The 17,700-nt window shown below is 32.3% G+C and overlaps 1 protein-coding gene across 12 annotated transcripts in view; it reads right to left on the reverse strand.

Annotated features, from left to right (window-relative positions):
* Nucleotides 1–241: 241 nt before the first annotated feature.
* The window catches only part of LOC106055403 (echinoderm microtubule-associated protein-like 2), a 39,002-nt gene continuing 21,543 nt past the window's right edge, over nucleotides 242–17,700 (reverse strand). For 3 of the 12 annotated variants that reach the window (XM_056025144.1, XM_056025140.1, XM_056025143.1), the window contains exons 2-20: nucleotides 16,755–16,815; nucleotides 13,619–13,644; nucleotides 13,362–13,488; nucleotides 12,301–12,450; nucleotides 11,499–11,571; nucleotides 10,109–10,150; nucleotides 9,540–9,641; nucleotides 9,144–9,245; nucleotides 8,307–8,441; nucleotides 8,015–8,114; nucleotides 6,826–6,983; nucleotides 6,136–6,261; nucleotides 5,848–5,979; nucleotides 4,276–4,432; nucleotides 3,907–4,004; nucleotides 3,076–3,163; nucleotides 2,799–2,894; nucleotides 2,551–2,681; nucleotides 242–1,664 (exon numbers count right to left, since the gene is read on the reverse strand). In XM_056025144.1, the coding sequence (XP_055881119.1) occupies nucleotides 1,539–1,664; nucleotides 2,551–2,681; nucleotides 2,799–2,894; nucleotides 3,076–3,163; nucleotides 3,907–4,004; nucleotides 4,276–4,432; nucleotides 5,848–5,979; nucleotides 6,136–6,261; nucleotides 6,826–6,983; nucleotides 8,015–8,114; nucleotides 8,307–8,441; nucleotides 9,144–9,245; nucleotides 9,540–9,641; nucleotides 10,109–10,150; nucleotides 11,499–11,571; nucleotides 12,301–12,450; nucleotides 13,362–13,488; nucleotides 13,619–13,644; nucleotides 16,755–16,765 (1,980 nt within the window). In that variant the 5' untranslated portion in view covers nucleotides 16,766–16,815 and the 3' untranslated portion in view covers nucleotides 242–1,538. Of the gene's footprint in view, nucleotides 1,665–2,550; nucleotides 2,682–2,798; nucleotides 2,895–3,075; nucleotides 3,164–3,906; nucleotides 4,005–4,275; nucleotides 4,433–5,847; nucleotides 5,980–6,135; nucleotides 6,262–6,825; nucleotides 6,984–8,014; nucleotides 8,115–8,306; nucleotides 8,442–9,143; nucleotides 9,246–9,539; nucleotides 9,642–10,108; nucleotides 10,151–11,498; nucleotides 11,572–12,300; nucleotides 12,451–13,361; nucleotides 13,489–13,618; nucleotides 13,645–15,316; nucleotides 15,374–16,754; nucleotides 17,015–17,091; nucleotides 17,240–17,700 lie in introns of those variants that run through there. The other 9 variants (XM_013211649.2, XM_013211652.2, XM_056025139.1 and 6 more) reach the window with 8 other exon arrangements.

Consider the following 17,700-nt stretch of genomic DNA (forward strand, 5'->3'; position numbering starts at 1 on the left):
AAATGTTTTTACATCACACAAACACTGTCTACTAAACAAGTCAACTCCACATTTGTAGACACTGAAATGTTTTTACATCACAAACACTGTCTACTAATCAAGTCAACTCCACATTTGTAGACACTGAAATGTTTCTACATCACACAAACACTGTCTACTAAACAAGTCAACTCCACATTTGTAGACACTGAAATGTTTCTACATTACACAAACACTGTCTACTAAACAAGTCAACTCCACATTTGTAGACACTGAAATGTTTATTGTCATAAGAAACATAAAATATATAAATGTATATATGTTAAAAAGATTCACAATAGGTAGTTGAATTGTTATCACAAATACTTAAAAAATGAATGAAAACAGTGCAATTTGTCAGACACTTTAAGTAAGTTAAGGAATGACTCAGTTGAGACAAGACACTTGTGTCCTTTTAAATATACAGTGAGAACCTTTTTTTCTAGAGAGACATGTTAGAGGTCAGTGACATGGCAGAAATGTCTCCAAAGCATATAATGCATGGCTACCATCATTTACAACACTGACAGACTAGACAGGAAATCTGTTTTTCAAATGTTAGTACTGACAGGACAAGACAAGAATGTTAGTCTACAGAAACAGAATCAATGCTCTTTAATTTCCTATTTAGATCCATTTCAGTTTCTCACAGTAAATGCTAGCTGGCAGTAAAAACATTTTGCCATAAATATCAATTATTTTACTTTGTATTCAACCAAACCTTGGCTTCTTTCGACTGCAGACTTCCAAAATAGTGCTAAAACTAGGCTACTACTAGTGCAAGCATCTAGTTCAATGTCAGTTCCTTATAGAACTAGATCAGACCTCCCACCCCTCCACTTTGTTCTTTTGATTTAGATTACAAGCAATCTACTACTAGCTGGACAAAAGTCTTCACAAAGACTTGACAACATTGAGTGTACAAACAAGAAGACAAAGAATTGACCAATCTGAACCGTCAGTCTCACTAGTTGCAAAGTGATAAGTCAAAAATGTCGTGAATATATGAATAGTATTGTATAGGAAAATAGTCCAAGGAAAATAATTTCACAATAAAGTTGATAAGTTCAACAGTCAGTATCCACTGTTGAACACTTCAACAGTCATATCAGAAACTGAACAGTTCAGCAGAGAGAACATCTTTAAACTAGTCTCTAAACACTTTTATATTATAAATACTACAGATCACTTGATGTTCTACTTAATATTAGTTTGACTATCTTCTAGGTTTAGAAAGGCATCACCAACTTAGTGATAAATGTTGGACTCGTAACATGTTGCTAACATATAGAAAATATTTTGGCAAAGCTTTAAAACGTCTGCAGATTTTATACACACAGTAAAAATAAACGCTGCCGTTTTGTGTTTAATATAGGAAAGCTTGAAATTCAACTTCAGATGAAATGAAATAAAGAGGTTGCATAATAGACCAAACTACAACAGTATGTGATCGCATAAATGGTTAGAATAAAACTACAAAACATGTCTCCATGAGCAACAGTCCAAGTGATGTGTGTGTTCTAGACCACCTGCCACTGAAGAACTGCTGTGTCTTTCCCTCCGGTGGAGATCAAACGGGAATCATCAAATAAGAATGAGACTGATGTCACGTGACTACTGTGGCCCTTGTAGGAATGACAGGCACTCTGGAAGAGAAGACAATATTGATGGGGGATGATAAGAACTTGTCACAGATAAACAGTTATAATAATCAAGGTGGCAATCAAAGCCATCTGGAAAAAAGTTTGGGTTTCATTTCTGAAGGTGTGTTTGAAACTTAGAAGCAAAAGCTTTAACTAATAGATGAAGTGAATAACATTTGCATTCCTTCAGGAATAAAATAATAGTTAAAAAATGTCTAGAAAGATGATTAATGAGGCTAGACATATAGTGGGCTCCATGTCTATTCAACACTCTTAAGATTCTACTTATTGAATCCAGAGATTCAACGAATGTCATACCTAAATGAACCTCAGTCAAATTTATAAACAAAAAAAATTTACTTTAACGATTAAAAAAAATAAAATTATCATTAAAAAATAGAGACTGCCTAAGCAGTACACATAAACCAATGAGATTTTCAAATATTTGTGTATATTTTATATATTAATTATCTGACTTTAAATGCAAGTTCTGCTTATGTGATCAATAGAACTCTGGCAATTAGCTAAAATAATTTTCATTAAAGATTTGAAAGCAGTTTAAAAATTTATTAAACTTTAAAACATTCTTTCAAAATCTTATTAACCATTATTAAGATGCATCAGCAACAATATAAAATGTTTTCTCTCAATCAAAATTAAACAGATAATAGTTTGTGGAACAGCTTTAAGATTTTTTTTTACAAAATAAAATTAACATTTTTAAAAAACAAAAATCTTTATGGTATATTATACTAATGAATTCAATCTGGATACAGAACAGATAATGAAATTAGATTCAAAGCAAAGAGCTTGTAAATTAATCTTGCAATGATTAATTGTCTTAACTAATTAAAAAGATGAATTGAAAAGATAACTTCATCCAACATACCCTTGGTTGTATAGCTGGATATGAAAATAGATTAACTTTACCAAAGTCATCACAGGAGACAAGGAAGCGTTCATTGTGAGACTTACAGCAGCCATTGATGTCCGTACCGTCAACACCTTCTGGCCAGATCCCTAAAAATACATTGGTCAAACTTAGTTTGTCATCTGATATTAAATTCAATGGAAATAATCATTATCTTTCTCACAATCCAATGTGCAATAAACATTGATAATGAAACTACTTCCTACCAACAGTGTTGAATGCCAAGACACAGTTCTGTGTCGCCCACTTGATGTCTTTAATTACTTGTGTGTTGGTCAACATTTTACAGCTACTGGCAGTCCCTTCAGTGAACAACAACAAAGTATAACATCTTAAAATGTATAGACATAGGAACATTCATGTTTTAAACCTAAATACTGATATCAATCTAAGACATGTTAAACAATAACATAAGATAATTTTATTGGTCCAAACAAAAGGAAATTCACTACATTGTGCATAATGAATAAAAAAACAACTTACAAAACAATATTTCATAGTCTCCAGAATTACTAGTCAAGTATTGATTGTCTTCAGACCAGTCAACATGAGTTACAAAACTGGAATGACCCTGTGCACAAAAAAAGATATGAGAGACTTGGTTAGTTGAAAACAAAAGTTATCCTAGTGAACATCCAAGTCATCCTTCTTTCTGGTTCAATTTTGAACTTAATTATTCAATTTAATGATATGGAATATCTATAACAACAACCAATGATTTTAATCTAAGAAATGTTTCACTAAAAATATAAAAAAAATAAATAAAATGTAGGAAAAGAAATGCAAGACAATTAATAGAGAAAGAATTTTTTTGATTTTAATTATTGTCTTGTCTTAATTTCACATCCTGCAGAACATGACCCCACATCCAGAGAATGTAAGAATCTTCATACATGATTACACTACTTCCAGAATATCTACCAATCTTCAGACCATGACCTCACTATTTCCAGAGCATCTACCCCCTACATCTTCAGACCATGATCTCACTATTTCCAGAGCATCTACCCCCTACATCTTCAGACCATGATCTCACTATTTCCAGAACATCTACCACCTACATCTTCAGACCATGATCTCACTATTTTCAGAGCATCTACCCCCTACATCTTCAGACCATGATCTCACTATTTCCAGAGCATCTACCCCCTACATCTTCAGACCATGATCTCACTATTTCCAGAACATCTACCACCTACATCTTCAGACCATGATCTCACTATTTCCAGAGCATCTACCCCCTACATCTTCAGACCATGATCTCACTATTTCCAGAGCATCTACCAATCTTCAGACCATGATCCCAATACTTACAGAACATCTACCAATCTTGGAATATTTTTTCCCATCCTCAGAAACACTGTAGACATAAATGTAATTGTCTCTGGAACCAACAGCAATCATTGAGCCATCTGTGAAGAAAAATCCAATTATTTCTGTGGTGAGAGACTCGAGATTTACACCCAAAAAAAAAAATCGATTAATAGTACTTATTTAATAATTTACTTCTTTCTAAATACTCTAGGGTTTTAATTTTGTCTTTCAAAATTGTTTTTATTTGCAATCTTGTTAGAGAGATAATAGAGATGTTGAAAAGTTAAAACCTAAATACAGGTCTTAAAACCCACTACTGACACAATTTTGGCAGAGTAGTGTCCTTTAGTACTAGGCGTCCCCACTTACCAGGTGAATACTGAATGCATTCTATTTGTTCGTTGCCATCAGTATGAACTGAGATGATTTCACGTGTGGCAAGGTCAAGGACTAGCCACCTGGCCACACTTGTCCCCACAGCTACAATGCCACCCCTTGGATGGAAGCAACAGCTGTGAATAGCATCCTGAAACAGGTACAAAAAAATAATGTCACATAGGCTGGTATTAGCTACACAAACAAATGACTACCTTGACAAGATACAAGTATGTCACAATGACCCTTTCATCCTGTTAACCAATTCAATTTCTATCCAGAATCAATCACATCAAAAATTCAAACATTTCTATCAGTAAAATAAAAAAAAGGGGCAAGTTATTTTTACCAACTCTAGACTTCAAAGTGAAAATGATTGTCCTCAAAATAAAATGTTTGGTTACATTGGTCAGGTCAGGAAAAAGAAATGGGAAATAAGGGCCTAAGATGTATATGTATATTTCTGTAATAAAACTGTTTGTACACTAAATGTACAAACTATGAACAGAATAGATCTCAGAAATGTTTTATGAATAGAAGTTATGAAATGGGAAATAAGGGCCTAAGATAGTGACATGTATATTTCTGTAATAAAACTGTTTGTACACTAAATGTACAAACTATGAACAGAATAGATCTCAGAAATGTTTTATGAATAGAAGTTATGAAATGGGAAATAAGGGCCTAAGATAGTGGCATGTATATTTCTGTAATAAAACTGTTTGTACACTAAATGTACAAACTATGAACAGAATAGATCTCAGAAATGTTTTATCAATAGAAGTTATGAAATGGGAAATAAGGGCCTAAGATAGTGACATGTATATTTCTGTAATAAAACTGTTTGTACACTAAATGTACAAACTATGAACAGAATAGATCTCAGAAATGTTTTATGAATAGAAGTTATGAAATGGGAAATAAGGGCCTAAGATAGTGGCATGTATATTTCTGTAATAAAACTGTTTGTACACTAAATGTACAAACTATGAACAGAATAGATCTCAGAAATGTTTTATCAATAGAAGTTATGAAATGGGAAATAAGGGCCTAAGATAGTGACATGTATATTTCTGTAATAAAACTGTTTGTACACTAAATGTACAAACTATGAACAGAATAGATCTCAGAAATGTTTTATGAATAGAAGTTATGAAATGGGAAATAAGGGCCTAAGATAGTGGCATGTATATTTCTGTAATAAAACTGTTTGTACACTAAATGTACAAACTATGAACAGAATAGATCTCAGAAATGTTTTATTAATAGAAGTTATGAAATGGGAAATAAGGGCCTAAGATAGTGGCATGTATATTTCTGTAATAAAACTGTTTGTACACTTAATGTACAAACTATGAACAGAATAGATCTCAGAAATGAATTATCAATAGAAGTTATGAAATGGGAAATAAGGACCTAAGATAGTGGCATGTATATTTCTGTAATAAAACTGTTTATACATTAAATGTACAAACTATGAACAGAATAGATCTCAGAAATGTTTTATCAATAGAAGTTATCACTCAGGTTAAAAGAAGGGCAAGCAAAAACTATGACAAGTCTTACATTCATTTCCTTGTTCCAGACCACACTTCTTGACTGGGTGTCCCAGAGAAACAGTTGCTTGTCTGAGCCACAGGTCAGGAACTGATGCTGTGAGGGGTGGGAGGCAAGTCCCCACAACTCATCTGTGTGACCCTAAACCAAAAACAGAATACATTTTTGTGATGGCTTGCAACACTTTTCATAACATTTAAAACTTATCCAAATACCAATTGATGAATCAGGTACTATCATCACATAAGTTATTGCAGTTGATACCAAACAGTGGTTCTAATTCTAATGTTCACAAACCTGTACAATCAGAGAGAATTCCAAGTCCAGTGAGCCATGAAGAATACAATTCTTTGTAGTTCCTACTAGAATAAGGCCACCTTTACCTTGACTTAATGTACGCACAGGACCATAAGCTTCTGGCAACTAAAAAAAAAATATATAAAAAAATTAGTGAAACTATAAATTTAAAAAAAAATCATCTTAAGTCATTTTCAAAAAAAAAAATGTGTTTCTCTTTTATTAGTGTTCAAATGAAACTCATTCTTGAGGGGGTGACTAAAACAAAGAAGTCAAGTGGGATCCAATGAATCAAGTGCTACTAAAGGGAATCAAGTGCTACTAAAGGGAATCAATTGCTACTGAAGGGAATCAAGTGCTACTAAAGGGAATCAAGTGCTACTGAAGGGAATCAAGTGCTACTAAAGGGAATCAAGTGCTACTAAAGGGAATCAAGTGCTACTGAAGGGAAAGGCCCAAAACAACTTCCCTATCAAATTGAAAGGAATGATGAAAAAAAAAAGGGCAATGTTAATTTTTAATTCTAATCATGTTCATATCAGTGTTAAAACAAAATCTGAATCCCTTGTTGGATGGTCTTACTATTGAGTTATTACATCCACTAAATAAATGGGAGACATTTGAATAAATTCTAAAAAATGAAAATACTAAATCAATACCTCTATAATTTTAATGAAGTCATCTACTTACCTCAGTTTCTGGTCCAGTCTTATTGTATGTGTTGTCCCACTGAATGATTTTTCTATCTTTGCCTCCCCCTGAGATTAGATTTCCATCTTTCAAGACGCAAAGGGAAAATACTCCACCATCATGAGCAGCAAGTTTGGCATTGATAATCCTTTGACTTCCTGATAGTATGTGATTCATCATAAACATTAAAGAAATACAAATTTAAAAACTCATTTACCATCTTGAAAATGATATGGAAAACTAATTCAATATAGCAATTTAATTTAAGTTATGAAAAACTGATACAGAATCTAAATAGTCAAAGTTATGGTTATTTGGCAAACTACATTATGTAAATTATGTTATGTCAACCCAACTTCAACAATGATGACAATCGGATAATTTTAAAGTTCATTAGAATATGAATATAATGTTTTAGATTAAATAAACTAACCATGATTGAATGACGCCAGATATAGCCACAACTTTGAATGTTTTGCATAAATAGCTTAACAATTAGAGTTTAGAAGCAATTACAATTCCAAATTCTTATCATATTTAAATTATATTTAAATCAGACGTGTATTCTGAGATAACATTATCTACTTCTATATTTTGTTTGCCATCAAAATGGTGACCAATTCTTTTAAATGCAAATGGCCTATTCATTCAACAGTTTCTGATCAACTTTCTGAGAACAAAAATTTCTGTGCAGATTAACTTAAGAGAAAATGTTTCAAGCTCTGTACATTTTCTAAGAGTAGAGTTTGACATGTTGTAAAGTCAGTTCAGAGAATTTGTTAAACTATTTTAAAACCTTAGCAATATTTGAAACTTTTTATCAGAATTTGTTTAAAATAATTTAAATGTGTGAATTTGTTAAACTATTTTAAAACCTTAGCAATATTTGAACTTTTTATCAGAATTTGTTTAAAATAATTTAAATGTGTAACAAATTTCTGTGTGTGTTTCTATTCATAAATATAGCAGACAAAGTTGTAAGTAAAATGAAGAAAATAGAGATTTAACCAAATAAAATCCTATAAATCAATTTTTTAAAAACTATTTAAATGAATTATAAAATTTAACTATCCTATTCAAAGGGTACATTAATTAACAAGTAAAACCGTAAGATTTTTCAATATCACTATTGTATGAATGACCATCTCGACATATTAAAATAAAATAGTCTGATATATGTAAAACCAACCTCTTCCCCAGACAAAAATGTTGCCATTAGAGTCACCAGACAACACATCTCCATTGTCAGCAAAGGCAAGACACAAAATGTATTTAGGTTTCTCATATTTCTGCAGAAACCAAATAGAATTTGAGATTTGTTTTTAATGTTTGTATAACTAAAAGTCAAACAAAACATATCTGCTCTAATGATGACTTTGTAAACCTTGTAATACTTTTAACATAAAAATTTGGTTGAAATTATTTTTTTTTTAATTTAATTTCTTCCATTATAAAAGTTATGATTCTTAACCAATTCCTACATCAAAAATGCCTTGTTTTTTAGCAAGTGATCCTCCCTCTAATGTCCAGAATGATATTTGGCCCTTTCCACAACAAACTATTTGGTTCTTCTCTAATGGATGATATTCAACAGCCAGAACTGGATCTCCAGAGCTCTGAGAAAATAGTGGTATTGAGTATTTCATTAACAAGAGAAAATAAAAGTCTTAATGTTACAGCAATAGTTTTTAAGATAAAGGAATAATTGGACTTCTTTTTTTATCTAGTAATTTTTTTTTTTTAAGTATTCTTTCAATTACTATCTGTCACCTCCTCAAAGTTGGTTCCATACAGTAGACAACCTACTTTGATATAATAAGTGTAATTCACAGCTCATGTTTGTGAAAGTGAATACTTTTAACCTTAAGCTTAGCAGCTACTTGATAGCGTCAGTCAGAGCAGTCAGTAAGGGGCAGTCAGTAAGGGGCAGTCAGTCAGAGCAGTCAGTAAGGGGCAGTCAGTCAGACAGTAAGGGGCAGTCAGTCAGAGTAGTCAGGGGCAGTAAGTAAGGGGCAGTCTGTCAGACAGTCAGGGGCAGTCAGTCAGACAAGTCAGTCAGGGCACTCAGTCAGACAGTAAGGGGCAGTCAGTCAGAGCAGTCAGTAGGGGACAGTCAATGAAGGTAGTCACCTGATGACTAAATAATTGAGGAATGTAATTACTTTTTAAAGGTTTTGTTAACTGATATTACTGAATAGATATATTATCAAACACACCAAAAATTGCATGCTTAACTTAAAGAATAGCATTTAATCTTCTTGAAAGCCAATATACTGAACTATTAGTGCACAATATCCACAATTTAAACTACATCAGACCTTGGTCTCAGCTATTTTGTGAGGTTTCTCTTTGCTGATGTCCCATACAGTCATGATATGCTCATTAGCCTCATCAACAATTACCAACTGTTGGCCAACATCCTGAAATATCAAACATACTAAAGTTACGAAAGTAGTTCTAGTCTCCTACACTTTAACATATTACATTTATTTACAATGATTCACTTTCACATTAAAGAATACATCTGTATTAGTTTGTAGACTATTTAGCTTGAATTTTTTTTTTAAACCTGTTAAAATTTATTCCCCTCAAAAATAGCACAATTATGCAGCAGTTTAGCAGCTTGGATGACAATTTGATGTTTATAATTTATACACTATGACATAACATGTTCTATTCCAGACATGACATAGTGACACTATCTTAAAACTCACCAGTTTAGAGAAAGACAAACAACAGACTGATCTGTTGAAGACACCAAGTCCTATGACATGGAGTGTGTTCAGGCTAACAGAATCCCAGACTCTGACATGGGGCTAAACAAAAAGCACAATCTTTTAAACAAAATAGTTTCAATATTATTTCTATTAATATTAGCCTTGCACTCACACACATACACACACAAATAATAGAAATGTATGCCTCAAAAAGAAAAACTTGTCCTTCAATTACATTGAGAAACAAAACAAAAAAAGTAAGGTGTAAAGCAATGCATTTTTTAAAGAATGTTTTTGACTATTCTAAGTACAAGATTATGTGAGTAAATGACAGCATAATCAATTATTTAATCATAATGAGAATATAGTTTAAAGAGTTATCTTTTTTTTTAAATAAACATACCATACAAATAAGCAACTGTTAAGTATTTTGTTCTGGTTGTAGTCAACAAGAGATGACTATTAACACAAAACAATCACATAGACATTTAGTGTAAAAGAAATTGAAACTAAACTTCCATGTGCCCTAAAGCAGGAGTGTAAACTAAATGTATGCAAGTACTCACTAGGCTCTCATCTGGAGCTGCACTTTTTTTCTTTGCTTGAGGCTTAAAGCAAAACAAAAACCAAAACAAAATAATTCTAGGAAATAAAATGTGATGCCAAGAAATTTGAAACACAAAGCAAACAGTAAACAGAGGGAAAGCAATGTCTTTCTACAGTGTAACATGGACCAATGGAAGCAAGCATGGAGTTTTGATACAGCTGTTTTATAAGTTTAACAAGAAACACCAACATGCATTTAGAAGGACTAGAAAATAATATGCAGTCCAACATTAAGATTGGGAGCATGTCTGGATCTATAACACTGGAGCACTTTTTTTTGTTTCTTTAGAAACTATTCTAAGACAAGGTCATTTAGGATGAGAAATGTAGACAATTATGTCTTATAATATTTACTTTATAATAGTAATGGAAGTTTTACTTTAGAAGTTAAATAGTAGAGTAGGATTAGACATTATACATAACATTGCTTTGCTTATCTTTTTTTAATCAACCTTTTTTCTACATAAGAACCTATACATTTTTCCATGTTCCAAAAATTTTGTCTTCATCATGAATCTGGAACAAAATATTGATTCTAGCCAGTGGGTTACATTAGTTTATTACAAAGTGCATTTACCTCTGGCTGGTGTTACTGAAATAAACTTGTTTGGTATGAAACTTAAAAGAAATCCTCCTAGTGTTAAGTAATTAACTAAAACATTTGCACAGCTACATTTCGATTCAAGTGGTTCATCTATTGTGCAATTAAAGAAACACATGATCATTTACAATGACTACTAATGGCTGCAGTATAATACAATGTACAAGCTTTTGTTTGTTCATGGCAAGCCACCCAGGCAACAAAGAATGATAGAAGCACTGCCTTATCAATTAGACATGCTGAGTCCATATTTTAAATTGAGCATTTACTCATTTGCAAAATATTTCACAATGAGATTTCATTACATAACTTTCTCATTTATACTTAGGAAACAAATTCATTTGAACATAATTTTTACAGTTAGGGTTTTAGAGATGTTACTAATCATGTGTTTTTGTTATTGTGTCCAGAACCATTTACTGTGCATACACTGGGGAGGAGTTTTTAAATACAGGTGCTAAACATTTATATACCTAAACATTCTCTGAAATACACCTAATTAGTTGTGCAACTTTAAAAATCCTCATATGAACACTTTCTTGTTATGTGTATTGACATGAAAACAAACCTGTAACCAAGTGCCAGCAGATAAACTAATGGTGTGTGTGTGGTCATCCTCAGCCAAAACATGAAATGGATAGCTGGTGCATATACTCATTCACAGGTAGAAAGCCCCAGAACAAAAACCAAAAACCGCTACAGTAATCTATCAATGTGCACTGTTCACTCCACCAAGCAACTACTCTTACCTTAGTCTCTCTCAGCTCATGCCCAGCTACTTGACCAGTGGCTATCTTGATTTTATCAGGATGAATAGCTAGACTAGAGAATGGTACAAGTTAATATTACATGATAAGATATATACATCTTTTTAATGTAATTTTTTTCATAACTACCTTTTATATTTTCCAAAAATTTCTTTCTGCATTGTTTTTTAACCAAATTTTTAAAGCAAACATTCACTTGCAAGTTGTATTCATTTCAATATGGTTTAAAATACCTCAGGAAATTCAGTATGATGTTTTGATATTGCTTAAGTTATCTAGAATAAAACTACCAGAAAAACTAAACAAAGGAAGAAGAGAAAGAATGTAGGGTTTGTTAGTTGTTTTTTTTAATTGATTTGATAAATCAAGTCTTAGTGAAACTATTAAATTTAAATGAATATTGTTTGTTAACCAGAATTAAGTGTACTTGTGGAGGTAAAGCATTCAGGTTTCAATTAAGTGTCTGTTTCTGAATTTTATTTCTCACAAATTTATTTTTATGATTGTTGTTGAAACAAAGAATGTGCTAGATCCAGTCATCTCAATGTGAAATTCATAATTCATACATTTTTGGCATAACATCTTGTATCAGTTAAATAGCTATCATACAAAGTGAGCTGAAAACGAATTGTACAATAAAATCTAAACAAACTGAATGTTTTGTTTTTCAAGTCATGTGACTGATAAAAAAACAAAATAAATATCATTCGCAAAAAAATAAAATAATTAAAAATGGTGGCAATAACACTTCCCATCATTAGTAGAGCACATTGATAATTCATACCATTTAATGTCATCTGTGTGACCCAGATAGTGCCGCTGTGTCTGCTCCTCTACATTGTGAAGAACAACTACAGCTGCAGTAAAGTAAATGATCTCCCCAGTCGGGAGATAATAAAGGTTAGACCTGCAGTCTCTGCCCCTATAGCCATAGCTTTACAATACAAGTTAAGGCCAACACTAGCAAAAAAACAAAAAAAATTCTGGAAAAAATGATACACTTAATACTTTGTTCCAAATGTTCATGATTTTTTTTTATTTCAGACTAAAGATTGTGCTGTCATCACAATGATCAGTCTAACATCTGAATTAGCTAGTGTACTAAGACTGGATACATTCTATAGTGAAAGATAAATGACATATGACACATGGATGCTGGTCAAGAACCTTTAAATTATTCATTGCATATATTGCCATCTCCCAACAGAATGGCTGGTAGCATAGCAACCATCTTCTAGCAATTTTACAAATTGATTCAACTGTTAACCTTCAAATTAAACAATCTTAGTTCCAAATACAAAAAGTGAAGAAAGAGATTCCTTTTTTGTTTCTCTAATGAAACCAGACAAATACTAAGCAGTAACTTAGAAGCAGCCATTAGTGTGGTGGTGTTTGGAAGATCTTCAGAGATATTTTAATAAAACCTGGCAACAACTTGAGAGGCAGGAAGATAAGAATTAAGACTGTAATTAATGGCTAGAAAGTAATGCATAGATGTGAACTTTGAACCAAACTGTTTTAATAAATACAGTAGTGTATATTATATATATTATATATATGTCTCTCCAAAATAGGGCTCCACAGCCACATGAGGAAGTGTGCTCTGAGATGAACCATAGTCGTTCTACTACTAAAGGAGGCCAATGAATGAATGAATGAATGAATATATATATATATATATATATATATATATATATATACAAGGATAAGTTAAACTAAAGCATCAAAAAAATGAAATGATAATCTAAACTATATGAATCTCTTAAAATTCTCAGCTTATAAAATCTTCTAGCTGAAAGATTTGTTATGTGTTGTTTTTCATGTTAAAAGTAACTGCAAGGATACACCCACTCTAGCTGAAGTGTTTCTGATGGCGCATCTGCCTGTTTGCTGATATTGTAATCTGTAAGGTCGCTTGGTCCGTAAAAATTTAGAGCACGTCCCCTCAAGAATAACCTGAGTGAACCCTCCTCTATATAAAAAAAAAAATTAAATCATAAAAAACAATTTATAGTAATGAATGGTCAATAGACATACAATCTTTACAATTAAACTTAACAATGAAGACAAGGAATTCACAAGGGCAATGGCTTACAACTAACCTTGATTCCATTGGGGCTCTTTTGATCTGTTAGAAATAAAGTTTTCGAAAATTAGTATTAAAGAAAAAAAAGCAACAAAATAAAGTTATGTGGGGTTTTTTTTGGTATACACTTTAATGCTGGCACAAAAACAGTTATATAATAAAAGTTTATATATACATTAAAGTTTCAATGGACTGAAATAACTGAGTTAAAAAACCCAACTCCGAATAACAGAAGTTCATCAGGTACTTGTTTTTTCTAATACCAGACATTTCTAAAAACCAATTTTTCTATCTTGGAAGAGTAACTGCCAGTACAATTAATATGACAGTCTAAATTTAATAGTTATAAAATAATCCTAGCAAGGTGGACAATGAAACAATCTAATATCTAAGTTCAAATCCTGGTTACTACCAAGATTCAAACCCAGGACTCTTGGTTCAACAATTAAAACCCTCTTTAAGGTTGTGATATTTGTAATTATAAGAAATTCTGAACTTTTAAATAGTAGTCTTACTTGTTATGATTTTTTTTTAAAAAGGTATTAAACAAAAAAAAAAAAAGGTAGCAAAAGTTTAATCAATTAACATGTTAATATATAAGTAAGACAAATGATACATTGTAAAACATTTTCAACAGTAGGATTGCAACAAATAAAATATTTACTTAAATTGTATTCTTTTTTAAAAAAGAACTTAAATTTTTTTTTTCCAAACAAGTTTTTAATATCTTAGAAAAAAAAACTTTTTAAAATGTATAAATTAGGGTAAGACAACCTTTTAATAAGCTTTACATTTACAATAGAGTAATTACTATTCAGTATCCAAGACAATTTTTGATCATAAATAATTTCAATTAAAAAGTTAATTAGCAAAGACAAACTAATTCCTGCATGCCTATAAAAAAAAAAACCATGCTGAATATGGAAAAAAAAAATAGTGACATAAATATTAGAAGATTAGAATCAAAGTTAAACTAAACTAAAACATGCCACAGCTCCACACCATCACCACAACCAGAGTCTACATAATAAAACAAAAGGGTTGAACTATAAAGACATTAAAACTTGAGACATTTTGTATTAGATTTTATATTAGCTCTGTTACGTTTAATGCCTATCAACAATATGTAGGTGATCATAGCAAATTATTTTTAAATTAGCATGTACACAGGTTCATATTAAAGTTACCTCACACAACATTAAGATTTTGGCTATAAAAAACTAAAAGTGACATCACTACATGTTAAACTAAACAGCACACATATACATAGAAATACTAGCAGTATTTGGCATCATAACCTCAGTGTTAATGAATCGTGTTTGTTGAAGATATATGTATATATTAAAAAGCAGATGAAAAAAAACAAAAAAAAAAACTGAAAAAGACTTTACATAAAACTATTAGGAATTGTGAATTGTACACATATGTTTGTAATGCAAGGACAAAAGATGGCTAAGACTGAGACCAACTTTAGAAACAGCTGTTCACATGGACAGTGCATAGACTGAATGTAGGATTAAGCTATGTTCAGCACAAGTTAATTATAAAAGTAGAAAAGTTTGAGAAGCCCTCATTTGAAAAAAAAAAAATCCAGTGGGAAATGTAGCTTAACCCAATATTTGAGCCTTGCCTACCATAGACATATGTGTACAAGTTTCACTTCTAGTTTCACTGCTATGGCCACAATATGGCGATCAAAGAGAAAATGTCCGACCTGTTGGCCATGCTCCGACCTGGATGCAACAAAAGGTTCCCATGAGATGTGCTCCGGCTAGCATATAAAGTGGACACAACATTGTAGAAAACAGGACAATTGCAATGGAGCAACTTAAAAACATAAAACATCTCAAAACATATCCAATGGAATAAAGAGATCAAAGAAATGAAGAAAAAAAAAAGCACATTAGTCTTTCACATCAAGAGAAGAAAAAAAAACAAACAAAAACATATGGTCATTGAATGAAAGAAATAAACAAAAACGTAACACATCCAAAACAAAACAGAGGTTTGTATTACAGAGATGCCACTAATGTGCACATCTAATGTCAAGAGCAAAGTTTACAAACATCCAGAAATATTAGTTTATATACAAGCATCCACTTTGAATTGATTGGTGCATCAACAGGGAACAGAAAGGTCAACAACAAACATGAAAACATTTTAAAGCTTTGTTTCCATGGAGCAGGAATGAAGTGTGGACACCCCAAGGTATATATATATATGTACTGTATTCTGTTACTTCCAATGAAAAAGTAGAGAAAGAAATGTATGAATTGAAGTAGTCTCTATACTGATGCAATCAATTGTACCTATACAGTATTTGTATTGTTATGATCAATATACAAATCAGTTCATGTACTAAAGCACTCAATGTATTGTTGCACTCTTTGTACTAGTGCAGTGCATATTTGTATATATTTTTTTAAAGTACTTTTGAACATTCAACAAAATCACACATACATTGCAGATCTAAACTTGATCCTGTTCAAAGACACCACAGCTATGTATGAGGTTAGGAATGAAATCACATTCACCTTGTGAAGACCACTTTGGTTCAATCATATACATCAACAGAAAAAAAATCAGATCTCAATTTCCCTGTCATATGGCACACATATCACAGATCAAACTAGGCACACTGATATCACAGGTAGCACTAGACAAACTGATACAACTGGTAGCAGGCTGAACTGAATACTAAATTGACAAAGTATTTTTTAAAACCAACTTTTGTGATTCCAATGTGGCCTAAAATGATTTACATTTACAAACTGCTATAAAGTACATTCCAACAAATAGCAACAGCATCCATCCATACCTGATTCATGCATACTGATAAGAACTATCTTTTAATAGAGTACACTCTAGATTATATTGAGAATACAAGTTACATTGAAATGTAGAACTTTGGCTTAGTTTAGAGTAGTTTAGACTGTGTTGAGCCCATAGGGTTAGAGGAAAATAAGTGATAAAAAAAAACAAATAAAACATGCTACATACCCTAACCAATGTCACTAATAGACTGCGTGCTTAGATCATGTGAGAGGTTATAATTGGCATTGAGTAGAGAATTAGGCTGAACTAGTAGTTATAGTGTAGAAATACTAGGAAATCATTCAAGCGAGTCAAAATTGTTTGATACAAAATTTTACCGTTGTGACATGGTCCCTGTGTGTTTGTGTGTGTGTTTTTAAACTTCCCGCTCAGAGAGATCTGCAATAACAAACTGAGATCAAAGTGGGCCAAGACTGTACCATAACATTCAGTTGGGACACTCTACTTAGGTCTACAAATCTATCCCCCAATACAAACCCAAAACAAAGCATTCCGTAGACTAACATAAAATTGTAAACAAAATATATCTATATGCCGGCTGCTACAACAGATAATATTAACTAGACATAAATATACACTATAAATGACAGCTATGAAATATAGATCTAGATCTAATGAGCTAAAGCATGCATAGAGCTTAAATCTTAGTTTTACTCTTCCATAGCAAGAAAATGAGTGTCCAAGAAAGAAAGCACTGCTCACGAAGTGATGAAGAAACTGCTTTGGATGGTATGCAGCATCAGGATATATTTTTAGGTTGAGTTCCCGCGAGATTGAGCGATTTTTACCTCCCCTGATGGAGCGGAAGGGGGGAGGTCGGGTGAGTCAGACTGGACTAGGTTGGTTAGTAGCAACGGCAGCTGTGTCGGTCTATGTCAAGGACAGGGAACCCCCTCCCCCTGGCGTTATGAATCAATCATATTGCACGGCTCGGTGATGTGTGTCACTGTGTAGACAGTGATCGTGTCATGCCGATGTACCCACGAGCTAGTGCTATAGAGTTGGTATAATAAGACTAAATAGGCCAAAACTGTTTTGATGATTCAGCAAAACAAAACAGAGGCTTGCTATCGATCTGAAAGTAACGATCAGCTATTGTACGCATTGATGAATAAGAGCTTCAAACAATAGATCCAAGTAGCCACCAGCCTACGAGTGCAGAAAAACACACGTACGAGCAACCTAAACTGGATCTTGACACATTTCGTCTGAACTGCAAACGTGCAGACAAGTTGACCTAGTTTCAAGCGACTCAGTGTGTGA

The sequence above is a fragment of the Biomphalaria glabrata genome, chromosome 3 (genome assembly GCF_947242115.1).
Source record: "Biomphalaria glabrata chromosome 3, xgBioGlab47.1, whole genome shotgun sequence".
In the NCBI taxonomy this organism is placed as follows: Eukaryota; Metazoa; Mollusca; class Gastropoda; family Planorbidae; genus Biomphalaria; species Biomphalaria glabrata.